The sequence below is a fragment of the Chaetodon trifascialis genome, chromosome 5, assembly GCF_039877785.1.
Source record: "Chaetodon trifascialis isolate fChaTrf1 chromosome 5, fChaTrf1.hap1, whole genome shotgun sequence".
In the NCBI taxonomy this organism is placed as follows: domain Eukaryota; kingdom Metazoa; phylum Chordata; class Actinopteri; order Chaetodontiformes; family Chaetodontidae; genus Chaetodon; species Chaetodon trifascialis.
This window is the reverse complement of record NC_092060.1, coordinates 19,156,682-19,170,699: the sequence shown is the minus strand read 5'-3', so window position 1 is coordinate 19,170,699 and position 14,018 is coordinate 19,156,682. Positions and strand designations below refer to the sequence as shown.

At 43.7% G+C, this 14,018-nt stretch overlaps 2 protein-coding genes across 3 annotated transcripts; one reads left to right on the top strand and one right to left on the bottom strand.

Annotated features, from left to right (window-relative positions):
- The first annotated feature begins 84 nt into the window (after positions 1–84).
- Positions 85–6,600, top strand: LOC139331776 (pre-mRNA-processing factor 39). The gene is made up of 15 exons (XM_070963402.1): positions 85–152; positions 1,381–1,640; positions 1,825–1,950; positions 2,084–2,202; positions 2,348–2,515; positions 2,656–2,836; positions 2,923–3,027; positions 3,555–3,672; positions 3,779–3,936; positions 4,115–4,241; positions 4,326–4,597; positions 4,928–5,112; positions 5,225–5,299; positions 5,699–5,870; positions 5,978–6,600. Exons 1-15 carry the CDS (start codon positions 95–97, stop codon positions 6,047–6,049), a joined length of 2,196 nt encoding a protein of 731 aa, XP_070819503.1. The 5' UTR covers positions 85–94; the 3' UTR covers positions 6,050–6,600.
- A 1,639-nt stretch (positions 6,601–8,239) lies between these two features.
- Positions 8,240–12,342, bottom strand: ubxn1 (UBX domain protein 1). 2 transcript variants are annotated; one of them, XM_070963360.1, is made up of 10 exons: positions 12,277–12,342; positions 11,658–11,722; positions 11,506–11,559; positions 11,287–11,417; positions 10,877–10,964; positions 10,476–10,667; positions 10,184–10,235; positions 9,941–10,063; positions 9,037–9,220; positions 8,240–8,893 (listed from the first exon to the last, which is right to left on the bottom strand). In XM_070963360.1, the coding sequence occupies exons 2-10, from the start codon at positions 11,714–11,716 to the stop codon at positions 8,853–8,855; spliced, it is 924 nt and encodes a 307-aa protein (XP_070819461.1). In that variant the 5' UTR covers positions 11,717–11,722; positions 12,277–12,342; the 3' UTR covers positions 8,240–8,852. The 2 variants fall into 2 exon arrangements, with proteins under 2 accessions (XP_070819461.1, XP_070819462.1); XM_070963361.1 differs by having other exon boundaries at positions 11,867–12,291.
- Positions 12,343–14,018: the final 1,676 nt, after the last annotated feature.

The window sequence follows — 14,018 nt, the reverse complement described above, 5'->3', positions numbered from 1 at the left end:
TTAGTAAATGAAGCGGTTTTACTTCCACAGCAGTTCATTTACCTCGTCGGTGTCTTGTCGCGCATTAATGACGTAAACGATACGTTTTCCCATCATGGCGGCGGAAGGCTGTGAGGAGATGAGCGGCAACGGGGAGCTTGAAGAATCTTCAGGTAGTTTGATTAACATTACTGAATTTACAATATACAGTTTTGCCGCTTCATGAATATTCATTTGCTTTAGTTTCATCTGCAAGCGTTTTGAATAAAGGCTCCAACTGAACCTGTTTTAAGGGGCAAGCGTGACATGCTAGGCTAGGCTAACGTGATTTCCACACTCCACGAAACAGTACAGTTTTCTGTTGACTAACTTTAACAAACTTACCGTTAATATTTTCAATTAAGTGTTTTGCGGATGCATGTCACCCCTTGTCACAGTTTAAGGCAATTATGTTCATAAGCACTCAAAGGTACTGAAGGCAGCGAGAACCAGCCCGTCTAAACTCAATGCAGTGAGCTTTTTAATGAATGAAACCTACCGCTGTGGCGTTTGATGGCTGATGTTTCCAGAATAAAAGTCTAAAACTTCCGTTTTGGTTTTGTTTTGTTGAATGTGTTAGTCACGTGTGAATCACAGGCTGCGGGTAGTAGTTTGTTTACTTCCTTGTTCAGATGGTGTGACTGCTCAGTGTAATCTGGAAAGATTTTATTTTGTAAATCAGTCACAGCTCAGCCTGTTTGGATTTGACCAGAAGCTTAAATCAGATCAATGTTTAAAGTTTCTGAACTGATTTACTTCCAGTTTGTAACAATAATATTTGTTCTGTGTGTGTAAGCAAAATGTTGTTGTTTTTTTCCACACATGGTTGAGGTTGTTATTGTCAGGACACCCGTTGGCCATTTTCTACAAAACTGTCCACTAAACAAAGTAATTGGAAAGGTCATGAATTACATCACATCACATTCATGTGGCTAGTGCCTTTTTCCTATGGAGCTTAATTGTATTTTTAGTAGTTTTGCGTGTTTAACCTCCACAAAGAACAAGCTTGATGAGATAAATAATGATGTCCCTCCCAAACAAACAACTAAGAGTACGTTCAGTGCTTCAGTAGTTTTTCCTGTTTTTATCTCCGGTGTATTGCCTCTTCAAAACCTGCCTGTTCATACCGGGCTGATTGTTTGGCCTCCAGTATTGCTGCTTGCAGTTTTCTTGAGCGTCAGTCATCCAAACTGCACAGCTGGCACTGCACTTTCTCGGGTCCTCAGCAATACACCAACCAAGTATGAAGTCAGTCACATGAATGGTTGTGTCAAACAAGGAGGGCATACCTGTATAATGCCCTTCGGTTATGTAAATGGAAATTTTTTGGGCCTCTTTACCTTTGATCTTCCTCCTCTTTAGCTATGGAGGCTGCTGAGGTTCCTGCATTTCCTCCGACTGAGATGGTTGAGATGTCGGACGAGAATGGCAGTGCTGCAGAGGCCCCCGAGGCCACCGAGGCCCCTGTAGACCCCGACCCTGCTTCCTTCTCCATGCCCCCAGCTGCAGAAGATGAAGAGGGAGAACTGCCTGCAGACTTTGAGCGATTGTGGAAGGCCACTCACGACAATCCTCAAGACTTCACCGCCTGGACTGACCTGCTGCAGTACTGCGAGCAAGAGGTGACTGTTTGTTGTTTTGACTGGAGAGACACAGGAGAAGTAGTGAGGTTCAGAACAAAAACACAAAGGTAGTGATGCATTAATACCCTAAACTGTGAAATATTGACTTCTAGCGCCCCCATTAGGCCACAAAACATTCTGGTCTTGAACAATACAGGACTTAATTTTTCTCTCAACTGTTCAGGGCCATGTCACAGCGTCACGCAGAGCACTAGAGGCCTTCCTCGTTCGTTACCCACTCTGCTACGGCTACTGGAAGAAATTTGCTGATCTGGAGCGCCGCGCAGGTTACAACAATAAAGCAGAGGAGGTAAAACAGGAGAAAGACTTCGATATTCTTCCCCTTCTTTCTCCTTCCCCACACCATTAAGAATAGTTTTATGCCTCAGTGTTTTTCACAGGTTTATATGAGATAATGTTTATTGTTGTGTACATTGTGTCAGGTGTGTATTCAGGGTCTGCAGGCAATCCCTCTGAGTGTAGATCTCTGGATCCACTACATCAATCTGCTGCTGGGAACACTAGACATGAATCTGCCTGAGTCGCCCACACGGATTCGCGGGTACATGAACGTTCTCATGCACATACACATTTTAAGACTGTGCCAGGTCACCTCATGCATAGCACTGATATAAAAATAGAAATTGAAGACACAATATCAAGGAAACGCAAATAAGTTGCTGTTTTAATTGTTTTCTAACCCACAGTGTGTTTGAGGATGCAGTTCAGGCAGCAGGTCTGGACTTCCATTCAGACCGGCTATGGGATCTTTATGTCGAGTGGGAGAAGGAGCAGGGAAACATGAGGAATGCAACCGCCGTGCTGGACAGAGTCCTCAACGTCCCCACCCAGCTCTATAACACCCACTATGATAAGTAAGACCACACACATTATGATCTTTCTAATATTCTCCTTTTGCTCAAACTTTCTTTCTTTCTCCATTTCTCGCTCTTTCTCCTCCCTTTAATCAAATTTCACGTCCTTACTCCATCTTCCCCTCCACCCTCTCCGTCAGGTTCAAGGAACACCTGAACAGCCACGAGCCCAAAGAGGTGCTTCCCCTGGAGGAGTACGAGGAGCTGAGGGCGTCGTGCCGCCAGAGTCAGAAGGCAGAGCGCGCTGAACAGGCCCAGGAGGAGGAGGAGGAGAGGCCGCCAGGGGAGGAAGAGCCCGCCACACCTGAGGACACAGACACAGTCAGTAACACCGGACTGAGGATATATATGCTCATGAGACATAAATGAAAGAAGTTATATGAATGATTTCTGCTCTCTTCGTTCAGGAGGAATTGATGCAGAAGATCAGGGAACAAGTGCTGGTTCGCAGGGACAAAGTGTACCAGGACAACGAGGGAGAAGTCCGCAAGAGATGGCACTTTGAAGACGCTGTGAGTTTTTGTCTCATTTCTACTCCATCTTGCGCCTTTCCTCCCTCTCTCATTCATCCGCTGTCTGTCTTTGAAAACTCAAAATCAAGGCACGACATTGGAAGTGTTTTCCAGGAAAAGGTCTAAAACAAGTAATTTGTCCAAGAACTTTGCCTAAATCTGAAACCTTTCGATCAAACAGTAAGTACTTGGAACCAGCATTTAATGCCAGCTGTCAGTACTTCTCATTTCATTATTGTGTGCTACAGAAACATCGTTTTGAGGTTCTGTGTCTGGAACTTTATGACAACTGAAACCAAATTCTCTGTTCTGCCATTGTGCTCAGGGCTGAACAAAGTATTGATGCTTTCTGTTCTTCTCAGTTAAGTTGTCCCCAGTGTAATTTTTAAGTATTGTTTGCAGTTTAACAGGAAAAGATTCAGATTGTATTTTCTTGTAAATATTTGTTGTCTTTTTTATATGCATTCATTAAACTTGTTACGCATTTTGATCACTTTCTATCTGATTTATTTTTCTCTGATCCGTAGATCAAACGTCCATACTTCCACGTCAAGCCACTCGACCGCCTCCAGCTGCGGGCCTGGCACTCCTACCTGGACTGGGAGATCGCTCAGCTCAACCCGGACACCAAAGATCCCAACCAAGGTGAAGATGCTGTCCGCTGTCACCTCTGTCATCGTCTCAGTGACTCCACAGTTTTGTGTCAACATCTGAAAGCGTCCTCATTCTTGACACTGTTATCTCCCACTAGATCCGAACCAGGCAGCCACAGAGGAGTCAGAGGTCACAGCCCAGCCTCAGGAAGGATCAGAGGATGCTGCAGTCGTTGTCCATGATGACCACAGGGTTCGCATCCTCTTTGAGCGCTGCCTGATCGCCTGCGCCCTGTATGAGGAGTTCTGGACCAGGGTGAGGAGAACGATGTGTTTGCAACCTGTATTTAGAGAAAGAATTAGTGTGTGTTAATGTCTAGTGTGCATATATTCTTGTGAGACTAGATTAAAAAGAGAAGTTCATGTGTCTACATGATCACCAATGTGTGCATGTGTGATGTCTGCGTAACATGTATCGTCTGTGTGTTGCTCAGTACACTCAGTACCTGGAGTTGCAGAGTGTGGACGAGGCGCGGGCTGTTTTCAAACGAGCCTGTGAGATCCACCTGACCCACAAACCCAACATCCACATGCACTGGGCCACCTTTGAGGAGAGGCACGGTACGGTGCCTGTGTATGTGTAGTTTAATCTTCCAGATTTTGTAGCCACCGCATTCATGAAAACTCCTTCATGTTCTCCATCAGGTGACTTAACCGAGGCCCGGCGAGTGCTTGAAGCCCTGGAGAAAACCCTGCCAGGGCTAGCAGTGGTCCGTCTCCGCAGGGCGGCTTTAGAGAGACGAGCAGGCCAGCTGGACCAATCGGAGGCCTTGCTGCGGGAGGCGGTGGCCGAATCCAAAGAGAAGCCCATGTTACACGCTTTCTACTCCATCAAGCTGGCTCGTCTGCTGCTGAAACTGGGCAGGAGCCCCATCAGAGCCCGCAAGGTTTTACAGGAGGCGCTGGAGATCAGTCCGGTGAGATAAGTCATGAGCACCATCACAGGCTCTTCATGAATCTCCTTTTCAGCCTGTCCTCCCCCAAAAATGTACGTTTGCAACATCACATAAAACTTTATAAATATTACATACTGTGATTATACACGAAAGAAGAAATAAATTAAAAGGTAAATTCTACATGGGGTGCTCCAGTGACACAGCTAGGCCAGCTCTGTCTCACGGACAGTTTGGTCCCAGCAAACTAAAAATGTATCTTCATGCTTGAACCTTTTAGAGGTAAAAAGGTAAAAAGACACACAGTAAGTCTCCTCTTTAACTGCCTCTGTCTCTCTGTGTGTCCTCTGTCAGGATAATGATAAACTACACCTGAACCTGTTGGAGCTGGAGGTGTCTGGAGACCCCTGGGCCTCAGCTGAAGCAGTGCAGGAGTGTGTGACGCGAGCCCTGGCAGCTCCCCTCGCCCCACACACCAAGATCCTCTTCTCGCAGAGAGGCCTGCAGTTCGCAGAGGACTACAGCAGCTCTATCCAGAGGTCAGAGTTCAACAGAGGGCTTCAGATATTGGCAGATATTAAAACCCTGATGGTACCTAACAAACCAGTCATCACCTTGTGGTTCACTGTGTCATGTGTCTGTCCTCTGCAGTGTGCTGTCTGTGTATGAGGAGCACCAGAAACTGCTGAGGGAGCTGGGTGGAACAAAGAGAGGAGCAGAGAACGGGTGAGAGGGGAAGGAGCAGTCCACTCAAAATGAAAATGATCAAACTCCAACATAAATATGTGTTTTGTTTGTGCCCCTTGTTTCATGTTGGACTAGTTTCAGGTTATTGAATTGATTGATTCCACAAGCCAAATCTTCCTTTTCTAATTACATTCAGTTAAATGGTTTCAGCTTCTATTCTCTATGAGCAGCTTTTTAAAATAGTGACGTAATGGCAGCTCCTACATCAGATTTTCTAAATAAACCATTCATGAGTTTAATGTGTAAATTCTAATGACATCTTTATCGCTCCCAACCGGAAGAATCGACTCTGAAGTCCACATATGAAATTGTTTTTGGTGTCTAAATCAAGTCTGCATTTGCTGTTATGGAGATAGTTTATAATATCTTGATTTTTAGGGATGAGGACCCAGAGAAGCTGAGCAAAAGCGACGACGGCTCTGCTGTTGCTGTGTCTGGACAAGCCCCACCTACCATGCCGCATGTCCCCATCACCACACCCCCTCCACCTGTGATGGGCGCCGACATGAGCGCACAGTCCGGCTACGGGTCGTACAGCAACTGGTACCAGGTAGGATTTGAGATTTTAAAAGTAGAGGATGAATATATGAAGTCTATAAATATGCTGTTGTTTCTGAGAACCACAGAATCTTATTACCTGTTGTGATTCTTTTCCAGCAACCGCAGTACGGCAGCTACGGCTACCAGAACACCTGGAACTACAACCAGGGCTACTATCCTCCCAGCTAAGGTGGGCGACGGCGACTGTGACACCAAAAAGGCCACAGGAAGCAGTTTGACCCCGAATGACTTCTCAGCTGAACAACAGTCCTGCCGGTCCACCCGCTAAAGTAACATCCCAGCATCCTTTCCTCTCCGTCCTTCCTCTGAGTTTCCTCACTGTCCTGGATTGGTTTGAAGACGGGGCAGGAGCGGTTTTAGCATGTCGTGTCATTTCAGCATTGATTCTGAGGGACAGGTGGAAAGACGATGAAAGGAAACCGTGACCCCATTCTCAGTACATCAGTGTCTCTCCATTTTAATCAGAAATATTTTTGTATTTGTTTGAAAGCCGACCCCCTTCGCTCCTGTTTTAAAGTCATTGGTGTATGATGGACATTTTGTACCATTCCAGAGTAGGATATTTGTTGTTTTTCTAATGTATATAAAGGTGTTTTATAGTGTGTCACAACAGAAAGGTTTTGTGTTTGTTTGCTCGTGCTCCCATATAATGAAGGTAATAATCAAGCGTGGCGCTCATTAAAAAGGAAAACTCCCGGTCAGTCAGGGAGGAAAGGCTGAAGCATGCGCTCGGCTCTGTGTCTAAGTCAACCAATTTGGATATCCACATAGCCAGCAGGTTTCAGGGGCGTCAGCTGTCTTATTATCAAGCTAATTGGCTAAACAAAGGAAGGAGCAAGCTCGACTGGTTCCCTGTTACATTCAGCCTACGTTTACACGTAGCAGGGTATTTTCGAAAACGGATATTTTGGCCCCTCCATTTTCAAAAATAACATCTTGCACACGACATCGTTTTCAAAAATGTTGTCGTTTACATGAACCTGGATAAATATGCCATTGAGCGCCATCATAAGTATGCCAAACCTATGGGCGCGAGCGTAAACAAGGTCGCTCACATGACGTTAAGTATTTTCTGTCGCATGTTGTGACATTTCAGAACCTAAAACGCTGTTTAACCCTGTTTACACGCCAACACATAACCAGCGTTTACAGAAATCACCACTTTGGCTGGAGTTTTTAAAAATGATTGTTTTCCGTGTTTGTGTGAAAACGAGAGGCCAAACCGCATGAAAACATGTGTTTTCCCTAAGTGTAAACGTAGCCTAAATCGTTTTCGTGCAAGACTGTCTAAAAGCAAATGTCTGTTAAATTCACGTAACGGTAACAGTTCACTTGTACACAGACGTTTGAGGCTCTGGTGAAGAAAGTTTGAGTGAATTTAATGGACTTGTGCTTCAGGCTGGTAGCACTGAGGGAGTGCAAGAGATTCAGAAGGAAATGAGCCTTCCTCTTTTTTGCCCATTAGTCTGATACTCTGACATTAAGGTGAAGACTAGAGCTTCTTAAACATGCTGACTGAATAAACCAATAGGCCTTTTCCCAGCAGACATTTTGACTTGTCAGGGAAAGCTCATATTTATGATGCCTCTGTTCTATCCAAGTGCCCCAGTGACTTCACTAAGCCAGCGTTCACAAACCAGGATCAAACTGAAGCAGCCATCATTCAGTTCATTATTTATACCCGTGCTTCTCCTGCTGTGACGTGTCAAAATGTCTGAAGTTACCATCTCACTTCTTTTTTTTGCATGTCATGGAGTTGCAGTTCACCAGTGGCTCAATTAGGATGAGAGTTTAGTTTGATATGTTACATCAGTTTTATTAATCCCCCCTCTGATATCAATCCTCAGTTTGACCAATCCTAACGAGATATTCAGCAGTGACCAGTGAACCCAGGACCTTCCCACAGTTCCCATGCAACCTTGTTAAATGTGCATTTGTTCAGCTGTCTGTAGTCGTGTGTGGTGTTAAAGGATAAGGCTGCCAGTATTCTAGTTTTCTTACTGTCAGCAAATCACATGAAAATACTCCCAACAAATAATGTCAAACATGTCTGTCTTTGTTCCTACTGAGGACATAAACCTGTACAAAGGGATCACAAATGTATAGTTTCGTTACCAAAAAAAAAAAAAGGCTGAATAATTTCCTAAAACTGCTGGACTTTGTAGTTTTTGGACAATTGAGCTCTATGGCACAGAGGAATAAGATATACAGAATCAGGTTTAGGCTCCACAGATTGAATCAATTCATGTTTTGTTCCTTTCATGAGATTTTTTTTGACAAAACGAAAAATATAGAATATCAGTGGACGTATTTTAAGGAAAGTTTAAGTGCATGATTTGTAGAAAATCCAGCCCACCATCAGAATTCTCCAAGTCAGCTTTATTTTAAGTAGATTCTTGGTGATTATGCAGACATAACTGTCAATATATTTAAAATTATAAAAAAAAAAATGGCAAAGTAGAATGTCACAAAATCAGGAAGATCATGGGGAGTACATTTAAGGCCCCTTCAGAACCAATCAAGTGGGTCTTGTGTGGTACTTTGCTGTCAGGATCAGGTTAAAATTGGACAATTTTGTGCTGTATGGTTTTTCTAAATGTTGTTGAAAACCATGAAGCAGTATCCATCAGAAGCCAGCTAGCTTCACACTGTAAAAGTCACTGTCCATCTCACTGCACACCAAACAATCTGTAACAAGCGGCATCAGTCAGCCCAGAATGGCATGAGACATCAATCAGTGAGTTAACCGAACTGTTTTTCAGTGTTACTTGTCCAAAAACTTGTTACATGTGGTTTAACACAATCGGATGACAGCCTGGAGCTGCATCTGTCTGCTTTAGTTCAGTTAGCTGGCTTTATGGGTGATACTGCAGGGTGGCAGCTCTGTTCCTGGATCAATCTCTTTCTGGTGTCTCTTGTGTTGATGTAGAGGAGGTGGTGAGGTAGGCTCACAGAGCAGATCCTCCTGATCTCACTTTTTGGTAACAACCAGCACAGCTGAAGGCACCAAACCTAAAAAAGACAGAATGGAAAGCCACGAGAAAAGGTCAGTTTTAAGTCCATACAGAAAATAAAAGACACTGAGAATATGCTGAGGTACGTATTTTACAGTAATGAGCTCTATATTTAAATGTAGTCCCCCGCCCAGTGTTCACCCAGTTCTTTGAGGGGCTTCTCCATGTCCAGTTCGGTGTATTCGTGACGGGGGTAGGGCGACAGCAGCGTGAAGTCCTGACCCTCGGGTGTGTTGCCGTTCATCTGCACGTAGACGCGCACTGCCGCCAGCGGCTCCTGGGCCTTGAAGACTGTCGTGATGGTCGAGCCATCCAGCAGACGGACCTTTACAGTAAAGAAGTGGAGGAGGTGAGACAAAGTGGGCAATGGATGAGGGAAATGATGGAAGAGAGAGTTTTTGGTTGCTGCTGAAAACTACAAACTACCTCATCAACTTCATTGATTTTTGGAAATATACACTTATTCTGTATTTGATGCAGCAACATGTTTCAAGCAAGTTTGGACAGGAGCTACAAAAGACTGGGAAATGCTCCAAAAACACTTGTTTGGAACATTAAAGGCCGACATGATTGTATAAAGGACATTATTACGTGGCCTCGGGAACACTTCGGTTGCAGGTAAACGCAGTTTGTTGCTGAATCTATACATGTAATTTGAGACTCCACCATGCAAAGCGAAAACCATAAATCAATATCCAGAAACTTCTCTCAGCCTGAGCTCAGCTGAGATGGACTGACTAAATGCGCTGAGGTCTGATGAATTCACATTTCAAATTGATGACTTTTTCAGGAACGTCCCAGCTTATTCCAGCAAGACAATGCTAAGCCACATTCTGCACACGTTAAGCCAGCATGGCTAAGAGAGTGTGGATATAAGACTGGCCTGCCTGCAGGCCAGACCTGTCTCCCACTGACAATGTGTGGCACAATATGACGAGCAAAATACAGAAACAGACACGTTCGTGACAGAAAACAAACAATGTGGAACACTCCTCTCCATCGTGTGCTTCAGTGGAGTGAAGCAGAGTGTAACTGAAGCCTCTACCTGTATCCTGGACTCATCATACTCCTTCTTAGTGGGTGGAGGGCCATGACTGGTGGGTGATGAGGGGCTAGGCTGGGCAGGATGGGATGATGCAGCTGTGCTCGCAGGTCCACCGCCTCCAAACTGAGCATGTTTAAAAAAAGGAAAAGAAAAAAAGTTCCCATTGGTTCCAACAGTAGTGGTTTTTTAAAAAAGTGAAAAATTAAGTGAACAGATAAATCAGTCGACCAATGGCTGGGTTACCTTTTGTGCTCGCTCCTCTCTGTCCCGCGCTATCTTTTCTTTGACCCTTTGCCTGACAGGAACAAAGACGAGCAGCACAGTGAGAGCCGTGAACAATGTACAGCAGTTCAAAGGATTTGCAAACTATGACAGTCTAACGTGAATCTGTCACTTCATTCTGGTCTTATGAGTTTCTCATCTCGTTCTATGGATTCCCTCCTGAACTTTCCCTGATTCAATTATTTCCAGTTTATTTCACATATGAGGAAGGATGGCATTCAATCAATTGGCTGCCTTTTTTTAGATCCCATACCTCGCCAGTTTGTCCTCCATCTTCTCTCTCCTGCGCTGCTCGGCCAGTTTTTTCATATCATCCTCCTGCAGCTTTTGGCGAATCTGCTGCAGCTCTTGGCCCTGTCTCCTCCGCTGCTTCTCCCTCTCCAGCTCTTCCTCCCGCTCTCGTGCTCTTCTCTCTGCCTGCTTCACCCGCATCAGCTCCTCGAGCCTGAAAAAGAGACACCGACACAGGCATCAGCTTACTTACCAGAAAATTAAGTGTTTCCAGATATGTTTGGCTACGAGCACCAACCTAACAGTCACAGATTATATTTTACATCCAAATGTGCTAAAGTAACCATGTCATGTCAGGAGAAGCAGCTGTGAGTTGGACATACAGTTCTGGAGGGATGGTGTCAATGGTGTGTGCACTCTGACCTTTTAACTTGCTCAAGTTTCTCCTCCTCTGTCATCGGCCTCTTTGCATTCTCGTCATCATTGTAGCTGCTGTCTCCATCTGCTGACCCTGAAGCCAAAACATACTCTTGTGACAAAGTGAAAGAAACAGAGAAAGAGTTGTATCGTGGTGAAATGTCTTACTGTCAACCACAAATCAAAGCAGAAATCACAAGCTGACAGAATAACAATATTGCTCACAACGTCCACTCAGAGACATCAAGGGGATAGCTACCATGGTATAAACAAACTATCTGACGGCAGACAGATCTATATTGTCTAATGGCATACATTGTCATACTGCACAACCCGAGGTGACTTTTACGGTGGTGTCTGCTGCCACCACACGATTGGGACCCTTCCTCCCTCCCCAAAAAGCACAAGGTGCTGACCTTTATTGGTGTCTGCTAGCGTTGGCTCTTCTGTGGCGGACTGGCTGTCTGCTCCTCCTCCTCCCAGGACGTTCCCCACAGGCGGCACATAGGGCTCATCAATGTCTGGGTCGTTCTCATGTTCCATTAACCTGCAGATGGCACATCACACTTTGGTGATCATGAGAAGGGAGAGGCCCACGTCAATCCAGGCAGCACATTTCTGTGTGTGTGACTCACCAGTCCATGGCTTGTTCTATTCCCTGGTTTCCTGTGATGGCCACCGCTTTCTCTCTGAAAACATAAGATAATGGTTTACTTCCATGTCTTTGAAATCAGTCTCTATTCTAGGAACCAGGACCAGGATCGGTTTTTGGATTTGTGTAACTCACGCTCTGTTTCTCTCAAAGCCCATCTCCAGCAGGCTCTCCAGTGTTGTTAGCTCTGCCATTTTGACCTGAAACAGATGTGTGTATATACCACTTATATCAACAAGCGATCTCTCAGCTTTCATCTTGACAAAATGAGGCACGATTGTTATTTGCTGTTAACAGATGGCGAGGCACAATAATGAAGCCAGCCCGCTTCGGACCCAACTTACTGTCTAAAGTCAACACAGCAGCTCATTCTTTTGCTCAGTCATGTGTGAAGGAGTTCACTTACATTATCATTTCACAGTACGTGAACAAACATAAAGCTTTCCTTTACTAACAGCAGGACAAAACACTCGTTTACCCCTGCTCGCTAGTTGTAGCTATATATCACCATAACTATCGTTATGCTGAGTGCTAAAATTAGCATTAATATGGCTAACGTTCAAATTAGCTTGAAAACTAGCTGTGAAGCCTCGTTAGCTAAAACGACCAGGAGCTCTCCCACGCGCTCCGTCGCTTTAGCTATTAATGTCTGTTTTTATGACACATGCAAATTCACACACAAGTCTTATTTTATGTACACTAGAGGCGATATCAGCTAATCTACACATGAAGACAACGTTAGTTAGCTACTCACACATCGGTCAACGCCGCTTCAACAGTACGGGAACCCACATAGGTCAAACGGAACAGCATGGAAAAAAGCGAAATCATGGCTTCTTCTTCTTCTTCTTCTATACTCCAAAGAATTTAATTTGCCAGTGGTGGAGGAAGCGCTCAGATCTGTCTCTTGAGTAAAAATTGAACTAGATAAAAGAAAAAACAAAACAAAACAAAACAAAAACAAAACTCATTTAGTCAACTATTTGATGGAACAACACTCAGGGCTTTCTCACAGCTGCAGGCTAAGTATGGCATTCCACATAATGACTTATTCAGATATTTTCAGATACGTCACTATCTGATGTCACACAAGGAATGGGTCAAAATTAAGGATTTATTTTCTCATTTTGAAATGTTCTGGATTGGCAAGGTGGAGAGAGAAATACACATAAAAAAACTAGTATCCTGTTTATACAAGGGGATCCGCTTAGATACAGCTGATAATACATTAGAGGTAAAAGGTAAATGGGAACTGGAGGCCAATACAATAATTGCAGACAATGAGTGGGAGAAGTCCTGGGTGTCCTGGCATAAATGTTTAAGTAGTCCTAACTGGAAAGAGTTTGGCTGGAAGTTGAGGATGAGATATTTTAAAACTCCTCTAACTATATCTAACTATGACAGAATTTCTAGTCCTCTTTGATGGAGGATTTGTGGTCAGATAGGGGACTTCTCTCACATTTTTTGGGACTGCCCCAAACTACATTCATTTTGGGAGAGTGTTAAGAGAGAAATTCAAAAGATTTTGCCCCTAGTTAGACCACCGGAGCCACAACAAGTAATTTTAGGAAACATGCCTTTGGAGGGGATGGGGAGAGGCGATGGATATATTCTCAGGGCGCTTGTGTTGATTGCCCATAAAATGATTACTATGAACTGGCTTAAGCCCCTCCCACCAACCATAGACCAGTGGACTCAAAGACTCAGAGAAGTGGATTGCATGGAGTGTATAACGGCGAAACTGCAGTTGAAGATGGACATTTATCAAGAAAAATGGGACTCTGTGAGAGCGTATTTAGCAAAATGAAAGTGTGGTAAACACTTAAGGTGAACAATTGGGGTGATTATAAAGGTTAACAATGTAAAGGTACACCCCTCTCCTTCTTTTTCTTTTTGATTTAAGTCTTTACACGTCTATTTTGATTTCTTCTTTGTCTTGTTTATAAATCAACTATCTAATGTCATTTCTGTCTACATCATGTTGTGTGAGATTTGTTGTCAAGGACATTGTTTTAATAAATGTTCAAAAAAAAAAAAAAAACTCATTTAGAACTAAAACCTGTGTTTGTGTGTTGTGTCATGTATGTTCCATACAGCTATATTGGGTAATTATTGATGCAAGCATGTGTGGGCAGCATTTAATTTCTGTCGCTACTTGAGATAGAGTTAATAAAAAAAAATTGTATGTGCATAACAATGAACAATAATGTAAATAATACAGTGTAGTAAATAATTTGGTGAAGTACAATTACCTTGAAATTGTTTGCAAGTGCTTGAGTAAATGTACTTAGTTGCAAACACCCTCTCAGTTTCTTACTACACAGGGATGTAGATTTATTGTTTTGTGGATATAGATGTGTTCACTGTGTTTTCTTGACCTTGATTGTACACAAGAAGGGGTCCAAAGAGTAGATGTCATAAACGTTTTTATAGTTTTATCAGATTTAGAGGGACCTTTAGTCTAAATTATTCTTTGTTGACTCATAAGACAGAAAG

Bases quoted from the DNA above. Each gene is read 5' to 3' on its own strand.
- LOC139331776 (XM_070963402.1), top strand. From the start codon at position 95: ATGGCGGCGGAAGGCTGTGAGGAGATGAGCGGCAACGGGGAGCTTGAA. The intron at 5,113-5,224 runs GTCAGAGTTCAA...TGTCCTCTGCAG, and splicing joins TACAGCAGCTCTATCCAGAG to TGTGCTGTCTGTGTATGAGG. The intron at 5,300-5,698 runs GTGAGAGGGGAA...CTTGATTTTTAG, and splicing joins AAGAGAGGAGCAGAGAACGG to GGATGAGGACCCAGAGAAGC.
- ubxn1 (XM_070963360.1), bottom strand. From the start codon at position 11,716: ATGGCAGAGCTAACAACACTGGAGAGCCTGCTGGAGATGGGCTTTGAG. The intron at 10,064-10,183 runs GTAACCCAGCCA...AAACATGCTCAG, and splicing joins GAGAGGAGCGAGCACAAAAG to TTTGGAGGCGGTGGACCTGC. The intron at 9,221-9,940 runs GTAGAGGCTTCA...TTTACTGTAAAG, and splicing joins ATGATGAGTCCAGGATACAG to GTCCGTCTGCTGGATGGCTC.